This window comes from Gymnoscopelus microlampas (genome assembly GCF_963454915.1).
Source record: "Gymnoscopelus microlampas genome assembly, chromosome: 17".
NCBI lineage: Eukaryota > Metazoa > Chordata > Actinopteri > Myctophiformes > Myctophidae > Gymnoscopelus > Gymnoscopelus microlampas.
Window position 1 is genome coordinate 5,416,792 of NC_139954.1, and position 25,332 is coordinate 5,442,123.

Genomic DNA, 25,332 nt, shown 5'->3' on the forward strand with positions numbered 1-25,332 from the left:
CTCTCTCTCTCTCTCTCTCTCTCTCTCTAAATTCGGTTCAATTCAAATCAAAGGGTCTTTGTTGGCATGAGAAAACGTACGTTTACATTGCCCAAAGCAACAGTGGAACAAAACAATTAAAACAAAGCAACGTAGTATATGTACAATTAAATGGGAATAAAGAAATGGATAAACAGAGCTCTGCTGCATCAAATCTTACGGAACACTGTCTTACAGAACCGTAAGAATTGTGCATTTGCTGTCCTTTGAGGTACTTTTACTTTACCGGAGTATTTCCAATTGTCTATACTTATACTTCTACTCCACTACATCTCAAGAGGCAAATATTGTACTTTTACTCCACTACAATTATTTGAAAATAGCAGATCTACAAGCTCACAACGCGTCGCATCGCGGCACGTTGTGAGCTTGTAGATGTGCTATTTTCAAACATTTTAGTACTTTTGGTACTTTAAGTATGTTTTGATACCAATACTTTTGTACTTTTACTTATTTTACTTTTGCTTATTTTCTCAAGTAAATGTTTAATTCCTGACTTTTACTTGTAACAGAGTACTACTACATTGCAGTATTGATACTTTTACTTAAGTAAAACATTTGAGTACTTTTTCCACAACTGCACATAGGAAAGCTTAGCTTGGGATAAACGTTTGAAACAAATCTCAGAGCCATATTTCAGCGTTTTGCATTCACTTGCAGCAAATGTTTTCAAGTGTATTTAGTGGAAGTTGCTCCGTTTAGTATTTCTATGTGCCGGGAATCCGAGATAACTTGGACTGCAGACAGACAGTGCAGCAATACACACAATGATTAGTAGTCTGTAAGGTGTTTGTATTCCATTAGACATCCCTCTCTCTCTCAGTGGTCGCTCCAGGGCAGTGTGTTAATAGTGTGTTGGTTTTATGACATACGGCAAAGTGTTCATGCGGGCAGGGTCTCTGCGCGGAACCAATCACTCTCTCTCTCTCTCTCTCTCTCTCTCTCTCTCTCTCTCTCTCTCTCTCTCTCTCTCTCTCTCTCTCTCTCTCTCTCTCTCTCTCTCTCTCTCTCTCTCTCTCTCTCTCTCTCTCTCTCTACAGCTGACATTTGATAGTGAAATTAGTTATAGAGACAAGTGGAATCACTGTGGGAGTGTGTGTGTGTGTGTGTGTGTGTGTGTGTGTGTGTGTGTGTGTGTGTGTGTGTGTGTGTGCGTGTGCGTGTGCGTGTGTGAGAGAGATGTCTTTGTGTTTGCTTGGGTCCTTGTGTCTAGATAGGTGTGTCACTGTATTGGAGTGTGTGTCATGTTTTTGTGTGTTTATATCCTGTATCTGCGTGTGTCTGTTTATATTATGTATTTGTTCGTGCGTGCGTGCGCAGGTGTGTGTGTGTGTGTGTGTGTGTGTATATGTGTGTGTGTGCGCGCGCATATGTGTGCATGTGTGAGTGCGTGCGTGTGTGTGTGTGTGTGCGTCCTAGTTCACAGTTCCTTGAATGCCATGTCTTTGGGTCTCCTAAATCCTAATCCCATGATTAGTAGGCAGTCAGGAGCCTCCTCCGCGCTAAGCACTGGTCCCAGGTCAGTCAGCCTTATCTAAGCTGTCACAGAGGAAACGTTTAAGGCCTGACTCCAGACCGGTGGAGTGTTGTTTGGTGTGTGTGGGTGATGCACACAGGAATGTGTTTTGACACAACTTTTCACAAGACCAGCCCACTGAACCGTCAGGACTGATCCCACTTAATCGCCAGATTTCCCAGCAATGACTTCAGACACTTTGACCACACACACACACACACACACACACGCACGCACGCACGCACGCACACACACACACACACGCACACGCACATGCACACACGCACACGCACACATACACGCACGCACGTTACATTTATTCAAATATTATACTTCAGTTAAAAAAATTGGTACTTTTACTTTACTTGAGTATCTCCTTTTGTTAATACGTCAAACTTCTACGCCACTACATCTCAGAGGCAAATATTGTGCTTTTAATCCACTACAATTATATGAAAACTTTACTTACTAGTTACTTTGTACATTCAGATTATTATTAAAAAAACATATGTTAACCAATTAAGCCCTATTTTCATACATTTCCTGTTCGAAAAAAGTGGAGTGTGAGCTTGTATAGTGACACATTTTGACATTTCTGTTCTGCAAGTTGATGCCAATACTTGAATACAGGCCTTTTATATTGTGGTATTGCTATTTTACAAAAAGCAAAGAGTACACACACACACACTCACACACACACACACACACACACACACGCACACACACACTCTTTGACTTTTTTTTGGTGTTATTTTTAATGGAATTTCTTCGATTTTTTTTTAATGTATCAAATTCTTGTGGAACATTCTTGTGAAAAAAGAAAAGGAAAGGGATATTTACTCGTGACCCATAAAAATGTGTCCCTATCCATTGATTGGGAAGCACTGGGACATCCAGGGAGGACCCCCAGGAGGGCTGTGAGGTTTTACCCAGGATACAGGCCTCTTCATGGGGCAGGCAGCGGGGGGCGAGGGCCTCTGGCTGCTGGAAGAGAAAAAAAAGACATAATGTGGTCATCAAAACCGCGCTATAACTCACTTATGACACACACACACACACACACACACACACACACACACACACACACACACACACACACACACACACACACACACACACACACACACACACACACACACACACACACACACATCGATGACACATATCATTGTATACAGTATTATGTATAGAGAGTGTTTTTAATGGAGAGATGTTTATAGGAGTACAGCTGTCTTCTCTTTCTGAACCGTTGCATCTCAGCGCTCCAGTGAGTTTAAGTATTCTACACAAAATGCACATCAGAACAGAACACAACACACAGGTTTGGTGGTCCCTGCGTTCAATGTTGTGTAGTTTTGAATTGCTAACACAATTCATCTATCTGAAGGGATATTCCGACAGCGTTGCTTCAGTAAGGAACATGATTTGTACACATGTTCATGTCAAGGACCCCAACATTGATACATATTAACTCATTCAGTGCAAATGGAATAAAAACAATAATTGCGAACTTTGCCAGCAATAGGCTCTATGCACAGCAGCCATATTGGGAATGAATTGGGCCACTTACTTACTTCCTTCACAGGTGTTACCAATGATACTAATGAAGGCTCTGTTCCATTTAGTGTGGCAAAGTGGTTGTCTTATTTTCAAGGACCCCCATAACTCTAAGAGTGTACAAATGGAACCAAATGGACCCTTACGGGTCCATTTGGTTCCATTTGTACACTCTCCGAGTTACACACCCACCATAAGGGGCCATTTTGGAACCAAAATGGAGTGTTTCTAGTGAGCCAACATGCACGATATCAGCACCCATGACCAGAATGGAACAGAGCCTTCATTAGTATCATTAGTAACACCTGTGAAGGAAGTAAGAAGAGGCCCAATTTCTTTCCAATATGGCTGCTTTTCATAGAGCCTATTTTTCAATTTTTCAAAAAGAAAAACATCGACATACACGCTTTAAGCCCGACAACCACAATTTGCTACTAGAAGACCAACAGACTGCCAAATATTGTCAGAGATGCTCTCTGGACATACCGTAAGACAAGGCTCGTCAGTTCTTAGCTTCAAAATCAGTTCTCCGCGTCAAGCGACCTGATCACGCAATGGAGTTTGAAGTTTTTTTTTTATAGTGAACCGTGTAGGAGGGGATATTCTTGGGAAATCCTCACTGGCGAGTTTCTCAGAAGAAGAAGACGAAGAAGAAGAAGAAGAAGAAGAAGAGAGGCGCACTTGACGTGGGAAGTGTGCAGATATGAAGTGTTTGGTCTCCTTGTGGCCCGAGCAGGGGCTGAGTGGCGCTTTACGGTGGAGATAAGCCGCTTCCAAGTGCACTTTGTGCAAATACAATTTGTGGGCATACACTACGCTGATTGTTTTTGCATGTTTTTATCGCTGTGATCTGCAGAGGAGAGAGAGAGAGAGAGGGGTTGAAATCCACTTTAATTTGGCCTGTTTATTTATGTGAGTCCTGCAGGGAAGGAATGCAAAGGCTCTCTTTCTTTCTCTCAAACACACGCACGCACGCACACACACACCCTCTGTATTTACAAGACTTCTACGGCACTGCTTTTTGTGTACTGTACGTGTGTGTGTGTGTGTGTGTGTGTGTGTGTGTGTGTGTGTGTGTGTGTGTGTGTGTGTGTGTGTGTGTGTGTGTGTGTGTGTGTGTGTGTGTGTGTGTGTGTGTGTGTGTGTGTGTGTGTGTGTGTGTGTGTGTGTGTGTGTGTGTGTACAAGGTGTAATCGGACACAGCTCTGTTTAGATTGCCGGAACAAAACGCGGGCATATTAAACCCACACACACACTGACTAAAAAGTTAGACAGGGGTTTTTACATGTATACTGTATACAGAGAAACACACAAGACTATATGAAACACACACACACACACACACACACACACACACACACACACACACACACACACACACACACACACACACACACACACACACACACACACACACACACACTACTACTGGCAGATTTAGGGTCTCGGCCCCACCTGTGTGTGATTTTCAGGGGATCACATGTTGTCCAGAGAGCTGAACACTGACAAGCTGTGAATGGATTTATGGCTGTGATGAAGAGACAGGCCTGCATGGGTATATGTTACCTTCTGTGTCTCTCACACACACACACACAGTTCTGGATGTGTGTGTGTGTGTGCGTGTGCGTGTGCGTGTGTGTGTGCGCGCGCGTGCAATGTAGGCCTACCCTGTTAAAAGTATCTAAAGTGGATTATACTTCGAAAATAGCCGATCTATAAGCTCACAACTCCTCACAGCAATTGCAGGTCGCCTATTTTTTGTCTTTATCGGTGGGAAAAAAGGCAAACAAATTGCAAAAGCTGGCATTCATAACATCTCAAAAATGTTCACGTCCTAAACAAGTACAGTGGGCCTAATTGTGTGCGATGTTCTCTGTTCATAATAAGGTCTATAAAATGGAGGAGGACTAAACTTGGACATGACTTTGGCTTTTGGATGTTCCTTCTGAGATGTTGTAAGTTAACGCATTCAATCCGGGATACGCATCTGTGTCATCTTAGATTTTTAGCTATAACCTACAACCATTATTTCATAACTTTGGCTATTCAAAAATAGCAGATATACAAGCTCACAACGCGGCACCGAGTACCACGCTGTGAGCTTGTAGATCTGATTTTTTTGTTTTATCGTGAAAATGTGTGCATATTTTTGAATATATAAATATTTTTTAACTCAAATCTTTGCTTCTGGGTTGTTCCAGCCAGGTATATCTGCTATTCTTTCAATAGCCAAAATATACAAAATAATGTTTAAAGTGGTCACACAGATGCGTATCCCGGTCTGAAGGGGTTAAAGAACATGTGTGTAACAGCGTGTAAGTCATCTCCTTATAGAACGTCATTAATATCTGCCCTCGTCCCATTTTCCCCTCCTTCAACCTCTCGTACGCTGGTTCAGAACTGGGTCGGACTATAATGTCATTTCAAGCTTTTGCCTCGTGGCCGGGAGACGGACCGGTAGTATTTCCCCAGGACAGTCCAGCGGGCTAAAAATGAGCTGGGATGTTGAAACTGACATTTTGTGTGAGTGCGTGTGCTTGTGTGTGTGTGTGTGTGTGTGTGTGTGTGTGAGAGTGTGTGTGTGTGCGTGTGTGTCAGTGTGGATTTCGTCGACTAAAACTATGACAAAAATGATCGTCAACTACCTTTTTTCACTGACAAAAACTAAATAAAAACAGAACAAAAACTAAGCTATGATGACTAAAACTACAGACTAAATATATTGACAAATTTCGACATCAAATAAAAACTCGACTAAAATGTTAGTGAGGGACTAGTGGAGAAGAGATCCAGTAGGACTAAAAGACAAGTCATTTTATGTTTGGTTGCGCTCGGATGTTGCGCTCTGAAAATAGCCGATCTACAAGCTCACAACGCTTTGCAGCACGACGTGTTGTGAGCTTGTAGATCGGCTATTTTCAGCATGCAACCAAGTGCAAAATTTGCCATGACGTCATCAAGGCACCGCCAAAATGCATTTTAGTCGACTAAATCAACTGTAGATTTAGTCGACTATTCTTATGATATTTAGTCAACTAAAACTAAACTAAAACTAAAACATTTCAGTTGACTAAAATATGACTAAAACTAAATCAAAATTTGTTGTTAAAATAAACATTAGTGTGTGTGTGTGTGTGTGTGTGTGTGGGGGGGGGTGTGTGTGTGTTTAAATAAGTGTTACAAAGTTCTGTATTCTGATAGTAATCATTGACTATAGCAGTGGTTGTCAAAGTGGAATCTGAGGACCCTTAAGGGCCAGCATCACAATCATTTTAATCACTTTATCCATATGTTATATGTTGGTTATTCAAAAAATAGCAGATGTACAAGCTTTTTGGAAAATGCTGAAATTTGTTTAATTCTTTAGCGTAAATCTTATCTTCTGGGGGTCCCTGGCACAAACATTTTCAGATGCGGGTCCGCGAGTGTACAAATGGAACCAAATGGACCCTTACGGGTCCATTTGGTTCCATTTGTACACTCTCAGAGTTATGGAAAATAAGACTTGAAAATAAGACAACCACTATGCCACACTAAATGGAACAGAGCCTTAATTAGTATCATTGGTAACACCTGTGAAGGAAGTATGGAAGGGGCCCAATTCATTCCCAATGTGGCTGCTGTGCATAGAGCCTATTGGCAGTCGTCACGTATGGAGGAGGCGATGCTTCCTGTACCCGTGATCGGTATCCTGAAATACTTGTTGAGTTTTACCAAGTTACTTTGTGCATCTACTACTGTTTTTGTTCAAGAATTTCTTGTTAAATGTGAACGCAAATAAAGATGTTAAATGTGTGTGTGTGTGTGTGTGTGTGTGTGTGTGTGTGTGTGTGTGTGTGTGTGTGTGTGTGTGTGTGTGTGTGTGTGTGTGTGTGTGTGTGTGTGTGTGTGTGTGTGTGTGTGTGTGTGTGTGTGTGTGTGTGTGTGTAGCAGGAACAGGAGACCAGCTACACCATCCTGCGGGCCAGGGGGTGCAACGTGACGCTGACGGGGCTGAAGGCCGACACGCCCTACCTGCTGCAGATCCGAGCCCGCACCGCCGCCGGATACGGAGCCTCCAGCCGCAGCTTCGAGTTCGAGACCAGCCCTGATTGTAAGACACACTACGACAACACACACACTACAACATACATGGGCAACTGGTGGCCCGGGGGCCACATGCGGCCCCCTACCTTCACTTTAATTTGGCCCGCAGGTTAAGATCGGAATACTGATATATTATTGGTTTCAGCTGTTACAATTCCACAAACATGCAAACATGACCCGCTTTCATTACTTCAGTCTATATTATTTGTTTAATGACTTTTTATGTCTAATGTATTTGTATTTAAGTTCATAAATTTAACTTAAGTATAACTAAATGCATTTGAAATTAAATAAGAATAATACAATTTCAGGATTCTAATTCAAAAATACCAAAAAGTTGCAAAAGTAGCAGATATACAACGTGTTTTGAGCTTGTAGATCAGCTATTTTAGCTACTTTAGTGTGACATACTGTACTAGAACGGCATTAATCATTAACACATTGACTGCCAGAGTTTATTCATAATGGACTCACCCCCTTGCCAGCGATTTGCGTGTTTTTTTTGTTTTGTTATTTTGTTATTTAAATGCATTTAAGTTTCTCTGGCCATGGTTTTAAACACATACCAGGATTTCGACCACCAGAGAGCAGCAAAATGCCACCTTGATGACTCGCTGACCCCCCCCCCCCTCCAGGCTCAAACAGTCAAATGCGTCATAAACCGGATGTGACGTTTTCGACAATCACTGATCGGGCTTAAATACGATGTGATACACGACGCCGATGACTGATCGTCACCCAGACTAAAGAAAATAGAAGTGGAGCTGTCCGTTCGTTTTTTATACCGTGTGAAAAAACATGTTTTGGCTGCATTAGCGCATTTTTCAAGCTAAAACCGGAAACCGGAAACGGAAATCGCTGAAATTGCTTCCGTGTGAAGCGGATGTGACTGGGAAGCAAAAATGATCTCCGTAAAAAAAAAAGAAATATGGACACAGCGAGCCCCATTGGTTTCTACAGACCGTTTTGAAGCCACCTTTTCGGCGAATTGAAAGCCGCCATCGTTGAACCTTCCGGTCCCGAAATGCTGCCGGAAATGACTGCTATTGGCTGGCAACCGCAAGCGAGGGCGACCCGCCAATAGCATCTAAAAGTCTACGAGCAGTCGATTCACTCTCAATGTTTTCTACGGTCTGTCTGTCTGTCTGTCTGTCTGTCTGTGCCTGTCTCCCTCTCAGCAGCGTTCTCTATCTCCAGTGAGAGCAGTCAGGTCGTCCTCATCGCCATGTCCTCCGCTGTGTCCATCATCCTGCTCACAGTGCTGCTCTACGTCCTCATCGGCAGGTCTGTCCTCATGATCAATAACCTATAATACACTGATCATCTATTAGGTCTGTCCACATGATCAATAACCTATAATACACTGATCATCTATTAGGTCTGTCCACATGATCAATAACCTATAATACACTGATCATCTATTAGCAGGGGTGCACATAACTGGTGCGCAGGTGCGCATGCGCACCCAAAAATAGATAATGCGCGGCACATCAGACGACGCGAGGCGCTTTTGCGTACCAACAGTTGGGACAAGAATGTCCAAGCTTTTATTTTTTCTTAGCAAAACTAAAAAATAAAAGCCTGGAGATCGAGGCTAAGAATTTACTTCCTGAAGCCACACTCACACAATCACACTAAAGCATTGGTTCTCAAACTGGGGTCCGGGGACCCCCAGGGGTACTTGAGGGGGTTCCAGGGGGTACCTAGCAAAATGTGTTAATATAGCATCACAATAATTATGACCTTTTATACTTTGGCTATTCAAAAATAGCAGATATACAAGCTCATAGCGTGGCACCGAGTGCCGCGATATGAGCTTGTAGATCTGCTAAAATAGCAGATCTACAAGCTCATTTCGCGGCACTCGGTTTAAATCGTGAAAATGTGTGCAAACCTTTGAATAAATATATATTTTTAAGCGAACATTTGTTGCTCAAATCTTTGCTTCTGGGGGTCCCTGGAACAAAATATTTGAGATGGGGGTCCGCGGCCAAATACATATCATTTTGGGGGTCCTTGACGTGAAAAAGTTTGAGAACCACTGCGCTAAAGCACGCGTCGGCCCCATGTACAGCCATTAGGCGCAGGAGGAGGGGACGCACGCTGCACGTGATTGTGTGAGTGTTGCCTCGCACAATCACAGAGACACACTGTGACACGCTGCGACGCGAGCCAGCGGCTCGCGTCGCCGTAATGGTGCAAAATATGCCGCGAACGTCCCAATCTGGCGGATAAAAGCAGCGCAGCACAGGGCACCAACCTTGGGGGGTTCACCAAACGGCGTGAGAAAAAAAAAGAAAAAAACGGCGAAAAACGGCGGAATTTGGAAGCAGAGCGTCCTTTTTTCTCGCGCAGCATCAAATAGCAGGTCTACAAGCTCCCAACGACAGATTCTGTGCATTTATAGATAGATTATGTATAGCCTCAGCTTTGTGTAACTTTAAATTGCATATGAAGGTAGACGTAAAGATGAACCTAACCAAACTGTCATTGTTTTTGTGTTGCATCTTTCATGGTTTCAGGTTCTGTTGTCGCAGTAGGTCGAAACATCCCGATGAGAAACGTCTGCACTTTGGCAACGGACACTGTGAGTATCAACCCCCCCCCCGGTCTCAATTGTAATTGTAAATTTACGTTTGTGAATTAACCACTTAAGGGGCTATTTCACTTTACTTCTGTGGTCATACTGACGTCTACCTTGGCTTTTCGAGAGCTCTCCTGACAGTTTTTAAGTTGCTTGATTCTTATTTACATAGTTTGATATTCATCTGATCATCCTAAACAAACACAAACCCATCGTCACTTCAAGCTCCATGTTAACCATGGTTGGTTTCATTGAAAACACACTTACCTGCTTCTGGTGACTGATATTGTCCTTCTAATGCATGAAGGGGGGGTGTGTTTTTTCAATTACGTTTTTCATTTATTTTTCATAATTATTCTGGGAAATTTAAAAACATATAAAATTGCTGTTGTAAACGTTGTCCTCACAAGTATAGGAATACAAGTGTGTGTGTGTGTGTGTGTGTGTGTGTGTGTGTGTGTGTGTGTGTGTGTGTGTGTGTGTGTGTGTGTGTGTGTGTGTGTGTGTGTGTGTGTGTGTGTGTGTGTGTGTGTGTGTGTGTGCGCGCGCGCCGCACGAGCGTATGACATCAGCCTCTCTAAATCAGCTGTGCGCTGATGAGTGTTTGTGCATCTGGTGTTCCATTTTATGATTGGAGTTTATTTTATAGAGTAGGAACTGTTTGACTTGGTGCCGCGCCATATTAGTCCACTCAGCAACATGTGTAATCTACTGTAGTTCCTACACATGATTTATTTGCACACTCCGCATGGATATTACAGCCTGCACTCGTCCACATTGCGAGTTGCCAGATTTAGCGAGAGAAATAAGCAACGAGGTCTACGAAAACAAGCCCCTCTACAAGCCCCTCTACAACAGCTCACGACGTGTCTGCAATTCTTTGAAAAAAGTGATAAAATAGGCATATTTTTGGACACAAATAAGGGGGTCCCTGACACAAAATAGTTTCAGATGGGGGGGGGGGGGGGGGGGGCTGCAACTACCAATATTTACAAGCAACTTTACAGAAAAAAATGAACCCAAAGTCAGTGGTGGAAAGTAACTAAGCACATTTACTCAATTACTGTACTTAAGTACAATTTTGAGGTATTTGTGCTTGAGTATTTACAATTTCCTATACTTTTACTTGTACTCCACTGCATCTCAGAGGGGATTTGGTACTGTTACTCCACTACAATTATTTGAGATCTTTCGTTACTAGCTACTTTGTAGATTTAGAGTATTATTACAAGACATACATTAACCACTTCAGCCCTATATACATTTCGGCCATTTGAAAATAGCCGATCCACAAGCAAACATCTTTTGAAAATAGCCGATCTACAAGCTCACAATGCGTCGCGATGCGACTTATTGTGAGCTTGTAGATCGGCTATTTTCAAATGATGTTTGTGCATTTGAAAACTTGAAATGGGACATTTTGCATAATGAGTACATTTTGATGCCAATACCTTCGTACATTTTGAATTCTGTACTTTTACTTGTAAAGGAGTATTTCTACATTGCAGTATTGATACTTTTACTTAAAGAGGTGGTGCCATGGTTTTGCACTTTTTCTGTTTTTCATGTGTCTATGAGGTTGATAGAACTTCATTAAGCCCCCTGGTGGTGTTTTTATGGTGTTTTATGTCTTCTCTGACTTTTTTGAGTTTCTACCTGGAGGCTGAAACCTTGAGGGTCAAACGTGCCAATAGAGAAACAGCGCTTTAGTGACATAGTAAAAACATACCCTCCCCCTCATTATCATAACACAACAGGTGTGGGCATGAGGAGGAGGAGGTGGTGGAGGAGGTGCTAAGGTGAGAACCAGGTATAATTAATGAACTGGAGGCGTGTCCACATAAAAACATAATTTTAACACTTTTTTGAAAAAAATCTTCCTCCTAGTATAACCATAATACCTGATGATTATGTTTTAGGGGGGGGGGGGGGGGGGTCACGGCACCCCGTCTTTAAGTAAAACATTTTAGTACTTTTTCCACCACTGCCCAAAGCTGCTTATAATAAGCAGACTTGGCAACACGGATCCACATGCGTGTGGTGAGTGTGTGCTCTCCCTGCCCAGTGGACATGGGACATTGAGATTTGACTTGAAAAAAGAGAAAGAAGAAAGCTCAAGCTCTTGGCTTGTTGTGGGAATCTCAAGCCTGAGTTATAATTGGTCGCGCATCGTGTCTCGCAAAGAAAATAGCGGATCTATTAGATTAATAGAGCATAGCAGTGGCGGTCATTTTGTGGTTGCACAGATAGAAAACCCATTCATTCAGCCCATTCCCAGAAAATATGTATATTAATTATATATAAGCCTGGAACCAAGCCATTCAGAATTTGATTCTGTGTATAAAAAAAAAAACAATCTAATGTTTTATGGTCTTGATTCACCAGGAGCCTGGATGGCTTGGTTCTAGGCTTAAAATAATGTATGTAAATATTTTCGGAAATCTCTACGGGCTGGATGAATGAGCTTTCTATCTGTGGAGCCCACAAAATGGCCACCACTGCTATGCTCTATGAGCTCAGCTGTTTTTCGGGCGCGAGACACCGGCGTGCAACTACTTATAAACTGAGGATTTCTGGAGCAAAGTAACTACAGACGTCACATCTGTCCTCTTGACATTCCCTAATCTGCCACCATTGCATTGCCACCCAGGTGTGAAATGGCAAAATTTCACACCTGACAAACCCCCCCCCCCCCCCCCACCCTTTCACCATGACAAGGCTTGGACTTGACTTCATTGATTGGTTGATTGAATACTTTATTACCAGTTTGCAGAAAAAAAGCACATGAAAGTACAGTTCAATACAAGGTCAGCTGAGAGGATTTAAAACTCAAGAAAGCCTATGGCTTGTTTCCAATTGAGGTCCTTTACGCTCAATTCATCGAGACATTTAATGACAGACAGATACCACTGACTTTGGCAGGCCCTTTGAAATGGTCAGATATTGCGTCTGTGAGTACATTTGATGAACAGATGAGTCCGTTGTGAGAAAACAGTTCTCAGAGCCCAGTTTCAGCCGCATTCCTGCATTTCCAGATACAACACATACCAGATCAACATAGTGTGATTACACACAGTTATCGTAACGGACCGACATAACGTGATTACACAAAGAACGCAGGCGTCTTTATCCAGCACATTGTTAGTTTTACTTTAATCAGATTGTGTTTGTCATAATGCAGTGGTGGAAAGTAACTAAGTACATTTACTTAAGTACTGTACTTAAGTACAATTTTGAGATATTTGTACTTTACTTGAGTATTTCCAATTTCCAATACTTCTACTTCTACTCCACTACATCTCAGAGAAAAATATTGTACTTTTACTCCACTACATTTATTTGAAAACTTTAGTTACTAGTTACTTTTCAGATATAAACTATGATATAATGACACATACATTAACCACTTTAGCCCTACTTTATACATAGGCTATTTGAAAATAGCAGATCTACAGATGTGCCACTTCAAAACTTCACATGTCCTGCCATCGCCAAGACAGTAAATTTTCAGGGGATTCCCAGGGCAATAAGAGGGACAAAGAAGGGCATTTAAAATGCTGAATTATTTTGATGATCACTGCTTTTATGATGCTAATTAATTTGAGCAACTGGTCAAATCACCTTTCGCCTCATAATGAGTCTGACACCTTCTTAAACACACATTCTTTTGTTCTAATGTATATGGTGTCTGTTGAAGGGAAAAACGGGGGTGTGTAGTGACAACTTCTTTTCAGGGGCAAAACAGTGCATTTTAAGGGCAGAAAAGGGAGGAAAAAAATGCCTTTTCAGGGCAAATTCAGGGAAAGAACAGTAACGTGTGAAGTTTTGAAGTGGCACATCTGTACAAGCTCACAACGCGTCGCATCGCGACGCGTTGTGAGCTTGTAGATCGGCTATTTTCAAATATTTAGTACTTTACTTTTGGTACTTTAAGTACATTTTGATGCCAATACTTTTGTACTTTTACTCAAGTAAATTTTTAATTTTGGACTTTTACTTGTAACAGAGTATTTTTATATTGCAGTATTGGTACTTTTACTTAAGTAAAGAATTTGAGTACTTTTTCCACCACTGGTCATAATGCAGTGTCAATTGGGCTTCGGAGAGGAAAAAAAAGAAGAAGAATGGTATCAATTGGGGCTCCAAGGACTAATGCATATCAAAGTGGGGGTCCTTGTGAAATGTCGTGAATCGCTGATCTGAAGCCTTATAATTTACAATCTAGGCATTTCGCAGGTATTCTCATCCAGAGCGACTTACAGTAAGCAAGGTACACACATACATCAAATGCAGAGAGACAGTGTAGTGCTTCAAGAAACTAGGATTGTGCGCCGTCGGTAGCGCTGTCGCCTCACAGCTAGAAGGTCCTGGGTACGATTCCCGCCGGGGACGCTGTGGGCGCTGGGGGCGTGTCTTCTCCTCCGCGTCATCAGCGCCCATACCCTAGGTGGGGTTGGCGAAAGGGCCAACTCTGTGTGGAGTTTGCATGTTCTCCCCGTGTCTCCTAGGGTAGTTAATACCCTCACAAAAACATGTAGTAATCCTGGTCACTATACCGCCTCCCCCATGACAGCCGGGGCGCCTGATGGAGGGGAAGGGAACTGGTTGGAATAACGTGTTCCTTCCACGCGCTGCTACGTCCAACCAGGGAAACTCCCCCCTGTCAGGTGACAAGAAGGTCAGTTGGCTCTCATGCATTGAAGGAGGCATGAGCTCGGCCCTGGCCTCCCTGGGCTGGTGAGGGGAGTGTAGTGCCCAGGATCACTTAGCAAATTGGCACCGGGTGAAAAAATAAGGCTTACAAAATCGTGTGGTAAAAATAAATAAATTAATAAACTAGGATTGTACTGTAGGTAAACCAATAACCTATGTCTTGTCTAGCGTCTGCACGGTCGTCATTATCTAACCATGTGTGTGTGTGTGTGTGTGTGTGTGTGTGTGTGTGTGTGTGTGTGTGTGGTCTGCAGTGCGCCTGCCGGGCGTCAGGACCTACGTGGACCCCCACACCTACGAGGACCCCAGCCAGGCCGTCCACGAATTTGCCCGAGAACTGGACGCGTCCTGCATCGCCATAGACAAGGTGGTGGGAGCAGGTGAGATGAAAAAAAAAACACACACACACACGCGCACACGCGCACACACACACACACACACACACACACACACACACACACACACGCACACACGTGCACATACGCATCCAACGAGAGCTTGTGCTGGAAAATCATCAACTCTGATACATTGGTAGTGTTGTGTCAGATTTGCATCTGTCTTCTCAATAATAAATAGGATTGTTAGGTTTATTAAAATAGGGTACGTTCAGTGCCAGCATTTCTTCCATCCACTTACGTTGATACGTTTCGTGCTGTAGAAGCCCCGACGCGGAAGTGCATGTAAAACAAAGCGTGCGTGCGAGACGGCGGAGGGTCCCGACTAACGCCTGGAACAATAACATTTCTAACGCGACCCTCCATTGCAGAGTGACCGCCGATCGAAAACGGCTCGCTTCCACCACGTTAAAAAGAAATGGAGATATTAAGCTTTTAGTCAAGGAGTTAACATTGGAGCGGCCGAGCGGAAGGATTTTTGACATGGATCCACACCCGGCCTCTCCTTCTCAGAGACTCCTTGGATGATCCCAAAGTTTCGTTAGAGCGCCCCACGTGGGAAAAATATATTTTTTTAAAAATGGGCCAAAACCGTTCCGGACCGTTTATGGCACTCAATGTGTTAATATGTTAATATCGGCAAAGTTGGTGCTTGATGGCCGAACCTTCACCTTCTACCGGTCGCAATACAATAATATTGTATTGTGAAAACCTCGTTCACTTCTATAGGCTCTATGCACAGCAGCCATATTATCACTTCCTTCACAGGTGTTACCAATGATACTAATGAAGGCTCTGTTCCATTTAGTGTAGCAGAGTGGTTTCCACGACCCCCATAAATCTGAAAGCGTACAAATGGGACCATTTGGTTCCATTTGTACACTCTCAGATTTACACACCCGTAAGGGGCCATTTGGAAGCCCATGAGGGTCCCTGGACCCCAACTGTAGACCCACTGGTGTAGCAGAGTGTTTCCAGTGAGCTAATCTGAGTTCCCAGAAGTTTTCGCCGGCTCGGCGAGGAACTTCTGGGCCAAACCCCCTGTATTTGTGGGCGGGATGTACGTCACGCTCTGAATCTGAGCGGACACGCCTCTTACCGGTTGCAACTCGTCTAAAAAGTCCGACGAGAGGCAAACAGCAGTACACAACAATGGCGGTCGAAATTTCTCAAGGGGAAATTGCTTCCCGTCGATCCTATTTAGATGCAACACCCACTGCATGTGGATCCCGCCCCCTATTCTTCATTGGCTGTTGATTTGAATCACAACGCAGTGGCCGCGCCCCCGCTGTCCAAACTCCGAGGCAATGCCTCCCAGACTACCAGTGAGCCAACATGCACAATATCAGCACCCTGACTCTGTTTGACCAGAATGGAACAGAGCCTTCATTAGTATCATTGGTAACACCTGTGAATGTCTTCATAATATGGCTGCTGTGAATAGAGTCAATTGAGAGTATATTATAGTCTCAATAGAAGTGAACAAGGTTTTGGGCGGGCGGGCTTATGGGAATCGGCATAACGACTTAAATTCTGAGAAAAGGGGATGACGATGAAACAAATCACAATAAAATATCAACAAAGTTCCACTGAAATATATATATTATTTGCAGTAACAGTCAAAAGTTACGAGCGCGGTCCATCCAGTCCATTCACGCACACGTTACGGCACCCAAAGGGCCAGATGGAATGAGCACACTCATAAGTTCTATGCTCTAGCTCTCCATTCCTCTGTGCAGCAGTCACGTCACGTCAGGTGTGTGGAGCCTATTCATCACAGATGTGCTTTCACACCCAGGTCCCTTCATAGCACCATGACACTGAGAGAGAGAGAGAGAGAGAGAGAGAGAGAGAGAGAGAAGCCAGCTCCTGCCTCACTGCATTTAATAGACAGCCTGGTGATGCTTTAGAATGAGGAATATTCAGAGTTCCATCTGGAATACACACACACACACACACACACACACACACACACACACACACACACACACACACACACACACACACACACACACACACACACACACACACACACACAGATCTAATGAGCTTGTAGATCTGCTATTTTTGAAAATTCCTGGCACAAAAATATTTTTTGAGACAGGGGGTCCGCAGCAAAAAAAAACAACATCATTTTGGGGGTCCTTGACATGAAAAAGTTTAGGACTTCTCTCCTCTCCTCTCCTCTCCTCTCCTCTCCTCTCCTCTCCTCTCCTCTCCTCTCCTCCCCTGATGCATAGCGCCGGGCGGTGCAGACAGGACTGGGTAATGCGCGGCGATTTATGTCCAGCCATAGACATCCAGGGTCTTAGTTTTAGAATGTACGGGCGCGGAGCTGGCCAACCGGCCTAGTCTCTCTGGAGAGACCCCCGACAACCCCCCCCCCCCCACCCCTCCCCGCTCCTGCTTCGCTGTAAAGCTGTCACAGTGGCCTGACACTCTAATACACTCATATATACACACTATAGAATAAATACAGTAATTCACAGGGCAATGCAGAGATCAGAGTATATATTGTCACTATGTGGTGGAAACCTCATATCTCCATATTTCATATTTCAACTCTTTAACGTTTTTGTCCTGGAAACGAACGCCCAACTTCAGCGATGTACAGCTTGTGGTTTGGCTATTTTCTGTATTTTAACCTATTGACCCATTAAGACCTGAAGCCGATTCTACACGTCTCCTAAATCCCAACAGTATTCTGAAAAACGTATGTTTCTATGTCAGTGGTGTTCAATCATTTTCATGTCAAGGACCCCCAAAATGATATGTATTTGGCCCGCAGACCCCCATCTGAAAATGTTTTGTTCCAGGGATCCCCAGTAGCAAAGATTTAAGTTAAAAATGTTCGCTTTAAAAATGTATATACAGTATACAAAGATTTGCACACATTTTCACGATTTTTCAAAAATAGCAGATCAGATATATATCTATATCTGCTATGTTTGAATAGCCAAAGTGTAAAATAATGCTTTTTAGCTCAAATAAAAAAATGACAGATGCGTTCCAGGTCTCAATGGGTTAAAACCGTTAAAGCATCTGTGTCATTTTAGATTTTAACCACTTTAACCATTATTTTATACTTTGGCTATTCAAAAATAGCAGATCTACAAGCTCATAGCGCGGCACTCGGTGCCGCGCTATGAGCTTGTATATCTGCTATTTTTGAATAGCCCAAAGTGTAAAATAAGGGGTATAGTCCACCGAAAGTCCATCCCCCCCAGCTTCTGAGAGCCTGTGACGTCCCTGGGGTCCGCGACGTGAAAACATTTCACTCACATTCGCCACTGATATTAAAGAATGACAAAGGACACATTTTAAATAAATCAATTAAATCAACATACAAGGCGATGTGACTGGCTTTCACCTCACGTCAAAAGTGCAAAACGTATGTTTTCAATCAATTTTAACATCACCCAGTCTTGGCGTGGTGGAGTATCTCTATCTATACCCGCCTATCTATCTATACACTTCAGGGCACAATGTCAAGATAGGAATTATCTTAGTGTTATTAAATGATTTCCAACACTGGTTTTGGGGGCAGATGCGGTCAGACGGCACCAGAAAGCAGCTCCGTGATGCATGGTGGTTTGTGTTTTGATCCGGTCTGTTGGGTTGCACGGTTTAGCACCCATCTGAGCCATTGTCTCAGTGCAGCTACGGGGGACAATGGACAATATGCAATGAGCCTGCTGTGTGCTGCAGCTAGCCTCCATCCCATCGCTGTCTGGAGCCATCTGTGTGTCGACTGCATATGTTCCTACAGGCTTTGAACCTCCTGCCAACACGTGATTTGGTGTTACCAGACAAAAGCCATGCCTCTGCCTCTGCCTCTCTCTCTCTCTCTCTCTCTCTCTCTCTCTCTCTCTCTCTCTCTCTCTCTCTCTCTCTTTCTCTCTCTCTCTCTCTCTGTCTCTCTTTCTCTCTCTCTCTCTCTCTCTCTCTCTCTCTCTCTCTCTGTCTCTCTCTCTCTCTCTCTCTCTGTCTCTCTCTCTCTCTCTCTCTCTCTCTCTCTCTCTCTCTCTCTCTCTCTCTCTCTCTCTCTCTCTCTCTCTCTGTCTGTACCTCTCTCTCTCCCCCCTCTCTCCTCTTTCTTTCTCTCTCTCTCTTGCCTTCTCCCTCTCTTTCTTTCTTTCTTTCTTTCTTTCTTTCTCTGTTAAGCTATATCCCTCTCCCTCCCTCTCCTCTTATCTCTCTCTTCTTCTCTCCCTCCCTCCCTCTCTCCCTTCACCTTTCCTCTTTCTTGCTCTATACTTCTGTTTCTTTCTGTTTTTCTTTATTTATGTCTCACTATCCCTCTCGGTCTCTCTCCATCTCTCTCTCTCTCACTCTCGTCCTCTCTCTCCCTCTTTCTTTCTCTGTTTCGCTTTATCCTTCTCTCTCCTCTTCTTCCTCTCTCTCTCTCTCTCTCTCTCTCTCTCTCTCTCTCTCTCTCTCTCTCTCTCTCTCTCTCTCTCTCATATAACATAGCAGACATGTAGCTTGTATGCTAGGAGGGTTAGCATGGCTAATCAAGCAGTCATTCCACACAGACCTCTCCTCTGTGAGTGTGAGTGAGACCACATGAAGAGTCATGGTGACCTTCTGGTCTGGTCTGGTCTGGTCTGGTCTGGTCTGGTCTGGTCTGTCCAGCGGCCGAGGCCATCGGAACGGAGCCGGCCGGTCCGGTCCGGGAGGGGCCTGGACAGACCAGAATGCCTTTTAGACAGGTTGTAATTATTCCGCCTATAAGTTCTTCCAGACCCCAAACTGTGGACCTCCGGTCCACAGTTTGACCCAGACTCTGTGATCCTGGGGCTGCCATGGGGGAGGGGGGGGGGAGAGAGAGAGAGAGAGAGAGAGAGAGAGAGAGAGAGAGAGAGAGAGAGAGAGAGAGAGAGAGAGAGAGAGAGAGAGAGAGAGAGAGAGAGAGAGAGAGAGAGAGAGAGAGAGAGAGAGAGAGAGAGAGAGAGAGAGAGAGAGAGAGAGAGAGAGAGAGAGAGAGTCTTTGAATGTCTCTGCAGTGACATCACCTTGCCTTGAACACACTCTCATATGCATACAGGTATTATCGAATACGCACGCACGCACACGCACACGCACACGCACACGCACACGCACACACACGCGCACACACACATAGGGGTCATTCAGGCTAGACGCCTGTCACCAGCTGTCATGGACAGAGGGAGTGTCTTTTGAAGTGACCCATCTGCCTGACACGCATGCACACACGCACGCACGCACACACGCACACACCCTATACTTGTGAAGACATAAACATCTCAGCACGGTAATTTTATAAATACCATTTAAAGCCTGATTTATACTTTGTTGTGTTCTGGTGCCGCGCACTTAAGATAGACAATCTACAAGCTCACAACGAGCCACCGCTGCCTCCCTGTGGTTGCTTTGTGAGCTTGTAGATCTGCTACGTCCGATGCGACGAAGTATTAGGCATAACTCCAACCTTAACCCCCTAAATGACTGTTCCCAAACCTTAACCCCAACCTGAATCTTTGCCTAAATGTAAACCTTTTTGTGTAAATTTGTGTAAATGTAAAAGTTTGAAAATTATTTAGTAATCATTTCAGAAAATATAGACGTGACATGAGGCATGGTTTGAGATGCAATCAGTTTTGATCAGAAATCTGATTAATCGGCAAAAAACATTCAGAGTTGGGTGTAAATATGCTTAAAATGACAACATTTTTGGTTAAATGTGAACCCTAGGGCAGGGTTTCTCAAAGTGGGTGCCCTGGCATCCTAGGGTGCCGCGATGCAAGTCCAGGGGTGCCACAGGATACTTTGATACTATTTGGAATTTATCAATATCACTTTATCTTAATTTATCTTAATCTATACCAAATCTCTAGTTAATCTATACCAAATCTCTTTGACAAAAATAGCCGATCTACAAGCAACATTGTGAGCTTGTAGATCTGCTATTTTTGCCGAATGTTCCCCCCAGAATAGGGATACTGGGGTTCAAGTGGTTAACCGTCAAGTATAAAGTTATTTTCAATCTGTCATAATGGAAACAGATATTCTCTCGTGACATGCTGTCGTTTGGGGGGAAACATTTAGATATTTACGTACCGTAATATGACATAAATGTAAGGTGCTACAAAGAACCAATGTAATTCAGGGGTGCCATGGATGAAAACATTATTTACAGGGGGTGCCCTGAGCCACAAATGTTTGAGAACCCCTGCCCTAGGGGGTAGCAACTGCCATACCCTGACACCCCAAATGACACCCCTGCACTCACTGTGTGTTTGTCAAATTCAACCAGTGGTGGAAAAAGTTTAAAAAAAAGATTGGGGCCAGATTTCTTCAGTACGCTGCCAGTAAGCCATAGATGGACCTCCATGCATTTTTGTTCACATATGTTTGATATTATCTGAAATATTTAATTTCATAATGTAAGTCAATGGGTCTCAGATCGACCTGGAACCTTGGTCTGTTTGCTGCAGTTATTTCAATGAGATTAGTTTTTTTTTTGATTTTTTGGTGCGGCACTCAGTGCTTCTATATTCTATTTATATTTTTCAGAGGCAAATATTGTTCTTTTTACTCCACTACAATTATTTGAAAACGTTTGTTGCAAGTTAGACCTACTTTCTACTACTTTTCAATGCATCGCTATGCCGCGGGCTGTGAGCTTGTAGATCACATATTTGTTTTACATTTTGACATGTTGAAGAATTATGAAAGCATTTGTTTGATAGTATTTCTTCATAACGAGTCCACTACTTATACTATATAACTCAAGTAAAATTACTTGAATTAAGAACTTTTCCTTATAACAGAGTATTCTACAGTACATTGCGGTATTACTACTTTTACTTTAACACATCGGGTGCCAAACACGGTCTGAACCGTGTTTTCAGTCTCTTTTGTTTTTTTTCCGTTTTTTTCCACACAGGAGGGGCTGGAGCAGCTCTGGAATCACCCACGGTGATTCTGAGAAGGAATGGCCTTATAGATCACCGTGCCAAAAAACATGGCTCCCCACCCGCTTCCGTTCTATCTCCTTCTCTAAAACCCCTATAACTCCGAAACTTTTTACGTTGGGGAAAACGACTCATTTTGTATGCGTGATCGCGTGACCCGCGTGGAAGATGTTATCGTTCCAGGCGTTAGCTAGGACCATCGTGCAAAATGCGCGCATGCTTTGTTTCACATGGAATGCTCGTCTTGGAGTCTACAGCTTAAACAGCGGTGAGATTTCTGGCACTGAACGTAATCTGTTATTATAAAATTCTGCCACCGAATGTGTTAAGTGTAATTCTTCCACAACTGCTTCAGAGAAAGCAAATGTTTTTTTTTTTAAACTTTTGCTAGAATGACCCAATTTCACAATTATCCTATTTTAAATAATAAAATAAAAACATTAGTAAAGTCAAATCCATTCTATCAGTGTGACTTCATTTCCATATTCACAGAGATTAACATTCTCCATATACAGCACACCAAGGGATTATTATTGTCCAAATATCATATGATGGGATGAATATTTTACATATACCATATGCAGGGTTTAACCCCCCTAACACCGGGAACGCATCACTGTCATTTTAAGATTTATTTGGCTATTCAAAAGTAGCTAATATATTGCTGTAATAAGAAATTAAGTAAGATCTACAAGCTCATAGCGCGGCTATGAGCTTGTAGATCTGCTATTTCAGAATCAGGTTTATTGTCACATCACAGGTTTACAAGGTAAAAAAGTGGGTGAAATTCGTTTTTGTACAACACTCCCATCGCAACGTTAAATTCCGTAATTTTTTTGAAAAATTGTGGAAAATAATTATGTGCAAATCTTTGAATGTATATATTTAAAAAAAATCTTTGCTTCTTGGGGTCCCTGGAACAACATATTTTGATTCCGTGGCCAAATACATATCCTTTTGGGGGTCCTTGACATGAAAAAGTTTGAGAACCACTGATATCGCAACATAGTAAAAAAAAAAAAAAAAAAATATTAGAAGACATTTTGTAGAATCCTTAGCCTCAGGTCTTTAATGGATGAATATTTTCCATATATCACACACACAGGGATGAATATTTTCCATACACCATACCCGGGGATTAACACTACAGCGGGGACAGTTATGTATCTGCTCTAATATTCATCGCTTGGCGCTCGGCGTCAACAGGCATTCATCAGGTCGGACATGTTTATTGCTGTTGGAGGAAAGGAAGGGGTCTCTGCGCACACAGCGGCGTTTTCCCTAACTCTCCGCGGTCACGGTGCGCGCCAACCAAAGCACGCCTGGCGGTGCGGGGGCCTTTGAAATCAATCCGCCCGCGGTCCTGATAACAATTAGTCATCCACAGGGCTGACCACACCGCTGTACGCTCAGAGCAGAGCAGAGCAGAGCAGAGCTGCACATGTCTGGCCTTTCAACTTTCCATGTCCCCGTTTTTTACAGTCCGGTGGGGTGACTCAGCGGAGACCCTGGGAGGGACCAATTAACATTCCAGCCCGGTGATGGTTATACTGTATGTGTGAGCGTGCGTGCGTGTGTGTGTGTGTGTGTGTGTGTGTGTGTGTGAGCGTGCGTGCGTGTGTGTGCGTGCGTGCACATGTGTGCGTACACTTGTCTTACTAAACTTGTGAGGGCCAAAGTCCCCAAAAGTATGGTTGAATTCAGTGGTGTAAAGTAACTAAGTACTGTACTTAAGTACAGTTTTGAGGTATTTATTTTTACTTTACTTAAGAAGTTTGTGAGATTATCTCTGGACAGACAGACAGACAGACAGACAGACAGACAGACAGACAGACAGACAGACAGACAGACAGACAGCAACAGCAGTAGTACAATCTTTGATTACAGCAATAACAGCAGCTACAGTATGTCTAATAATAGTATAACAGAAGGAATAACGATAGCGTAATATACTATATCTCTGCTGTCCGGCAGCAACCAGCTAACTCCAAAATGTTCATTTTTCAGGAAATGACAAAAACAAAACAAAAATGGGGTTAGGAGGTTTTGTTCATCATTGATAAGAACAGCTGAATGGACCTCCAAGCTCACAATGAGGTTGGAGGTCAAAAGGGGGTGGAGCCTGGAGTCAGCTAGACCAGCTAACTCCACCCCCCTTTGGTGAACTGAGCTGGTTTAGCAGAAAGTTTGATGTTCTAATGGAGTTAGCTGGTTTTGTCAGAAGCACTTTTTAATACTTTTAATTGGTTCAATATCTTTTTTAATCAACACACAGACGTAAAGGGTGTTCAATGGCCCTGATTTATGGAAAAAAATGCAAAAGCGGAAAAATGGAGTTAGCTGGTTCCTGCCGGACAGCAGCGATAATGGTTTATTGCACGGCTTGGTTGAATGCTTGATTCAGATTGGTCTATCACCGAATTCAGCGGTCTTTTATTTTTGAATGATGACCGCTGAGCTCAATAACAGACCGCTGTCTAATCAAAGACTCAGAGCACCTGCTCATATCAATCTGTGTTGCTTGATTTTGTCCACTTAAACCCTCTAGGGTGTAGACTTTGTAAACTGGACCGTCCTTGGCTACGCACTTGGACCGTTTTCCCCCCCCGTCTACATCAAATCTCTTTGCCAAAAAAATAAACGTTCACGAGGCCTTTTGAGCTTGTAGATCGGCTATTTTTGTCCCATTCGTTTCGTCCCAAAAATATGGATGCTGATGGGGTCCAAGCTAAATGGATCGCATGCAAAGGGCGTTGCTGTGTTATTTTTAAGCACAAGTAGTGTATGTGCTGCCATGGTTCATAAGGGCCATAAATGGAGCATCGCGCGTTAGCTCGGGACAGGCATGCCGAGCGGGGCCGCGGTCCCACGCTCCACACATGTGGCCGTGATCCATAATAATGGTCAGTTGGAAATTGGTTTCAACTACACGGTCTATTTAAGAGGACCGTATAACGTCATTCACTCTTTACTTTTGCTCAACATCTCTCACTAATGACACGTCGTCAGATCAAACTCCCTCCAGCCCCACCCCCCCTCCCCCTCCTCTAGCACAGTGGTTCTCAAACTATTTCATATCCAGGTCCATTATTTATTCGGCATTTGAGCCACGGAACCGTCATTTGATGAGATTTGGCCTCTCAGACCCAAGACTTAGAATATTTTGTTGTCGTTGCATAAGATTTTGTCCACAATTCCATCCATGCTGTATTGATGTTGGTACCAATAGGAGAGATAACAGGCAAACTTCATCAACATAAAAATTCTTCTATATTCTCTAAGTGTGTAGACTTCTTGTAAATTAAGTAATGCAGATGTTTAACAATAATTTAACTCTTGAGAGCGTAAAATGAAACCAAATGGACCCTTACGGGTCCATTTGGTTTCATTTTACGCTCTCAAGAGTTAAAGATCTAATAAAGGTCCATTTGGTTACAAACTCTCCATCATTTAGCTGGGGACCACCTGGAAACTCCTCAAGGACCACTGGTGGTCCCCGGACCA

The 25,332-nt window shown here is 43.3% G+C and overlaps 1 protein-coding gene across 1 annotated transcript in view; it reads left to right on the forward strand.

Moving 5' to 3' along the window:
* Positions 1–25,332, forward strand: part of epha3 (eph receptor A3) — a 225,193-nt gene that overhangs the window by 133,877 nt on the left and 65,984 nt on the right. Inside the window, exons 8-11 of the mRNA XM_084083917.1 lie at positions 7,043–7,205; positions 8,377–8,482; positions 9,721–9,785; positions 14,750–14,875. Of these exons, the coding sequence (XP_083940043.1) occupies positions 7,043–7,205; positions 8,377–8,482; positions 9,721–9,785; positions 14,750–14,875 (460 nt within the window). The remainder of the gene's footprint in view (positions 1–7,042; positions 7,206–8,376; positions 8,483–9,720; positions 9,786–14,749; positions 14,876–25,332) is intronic.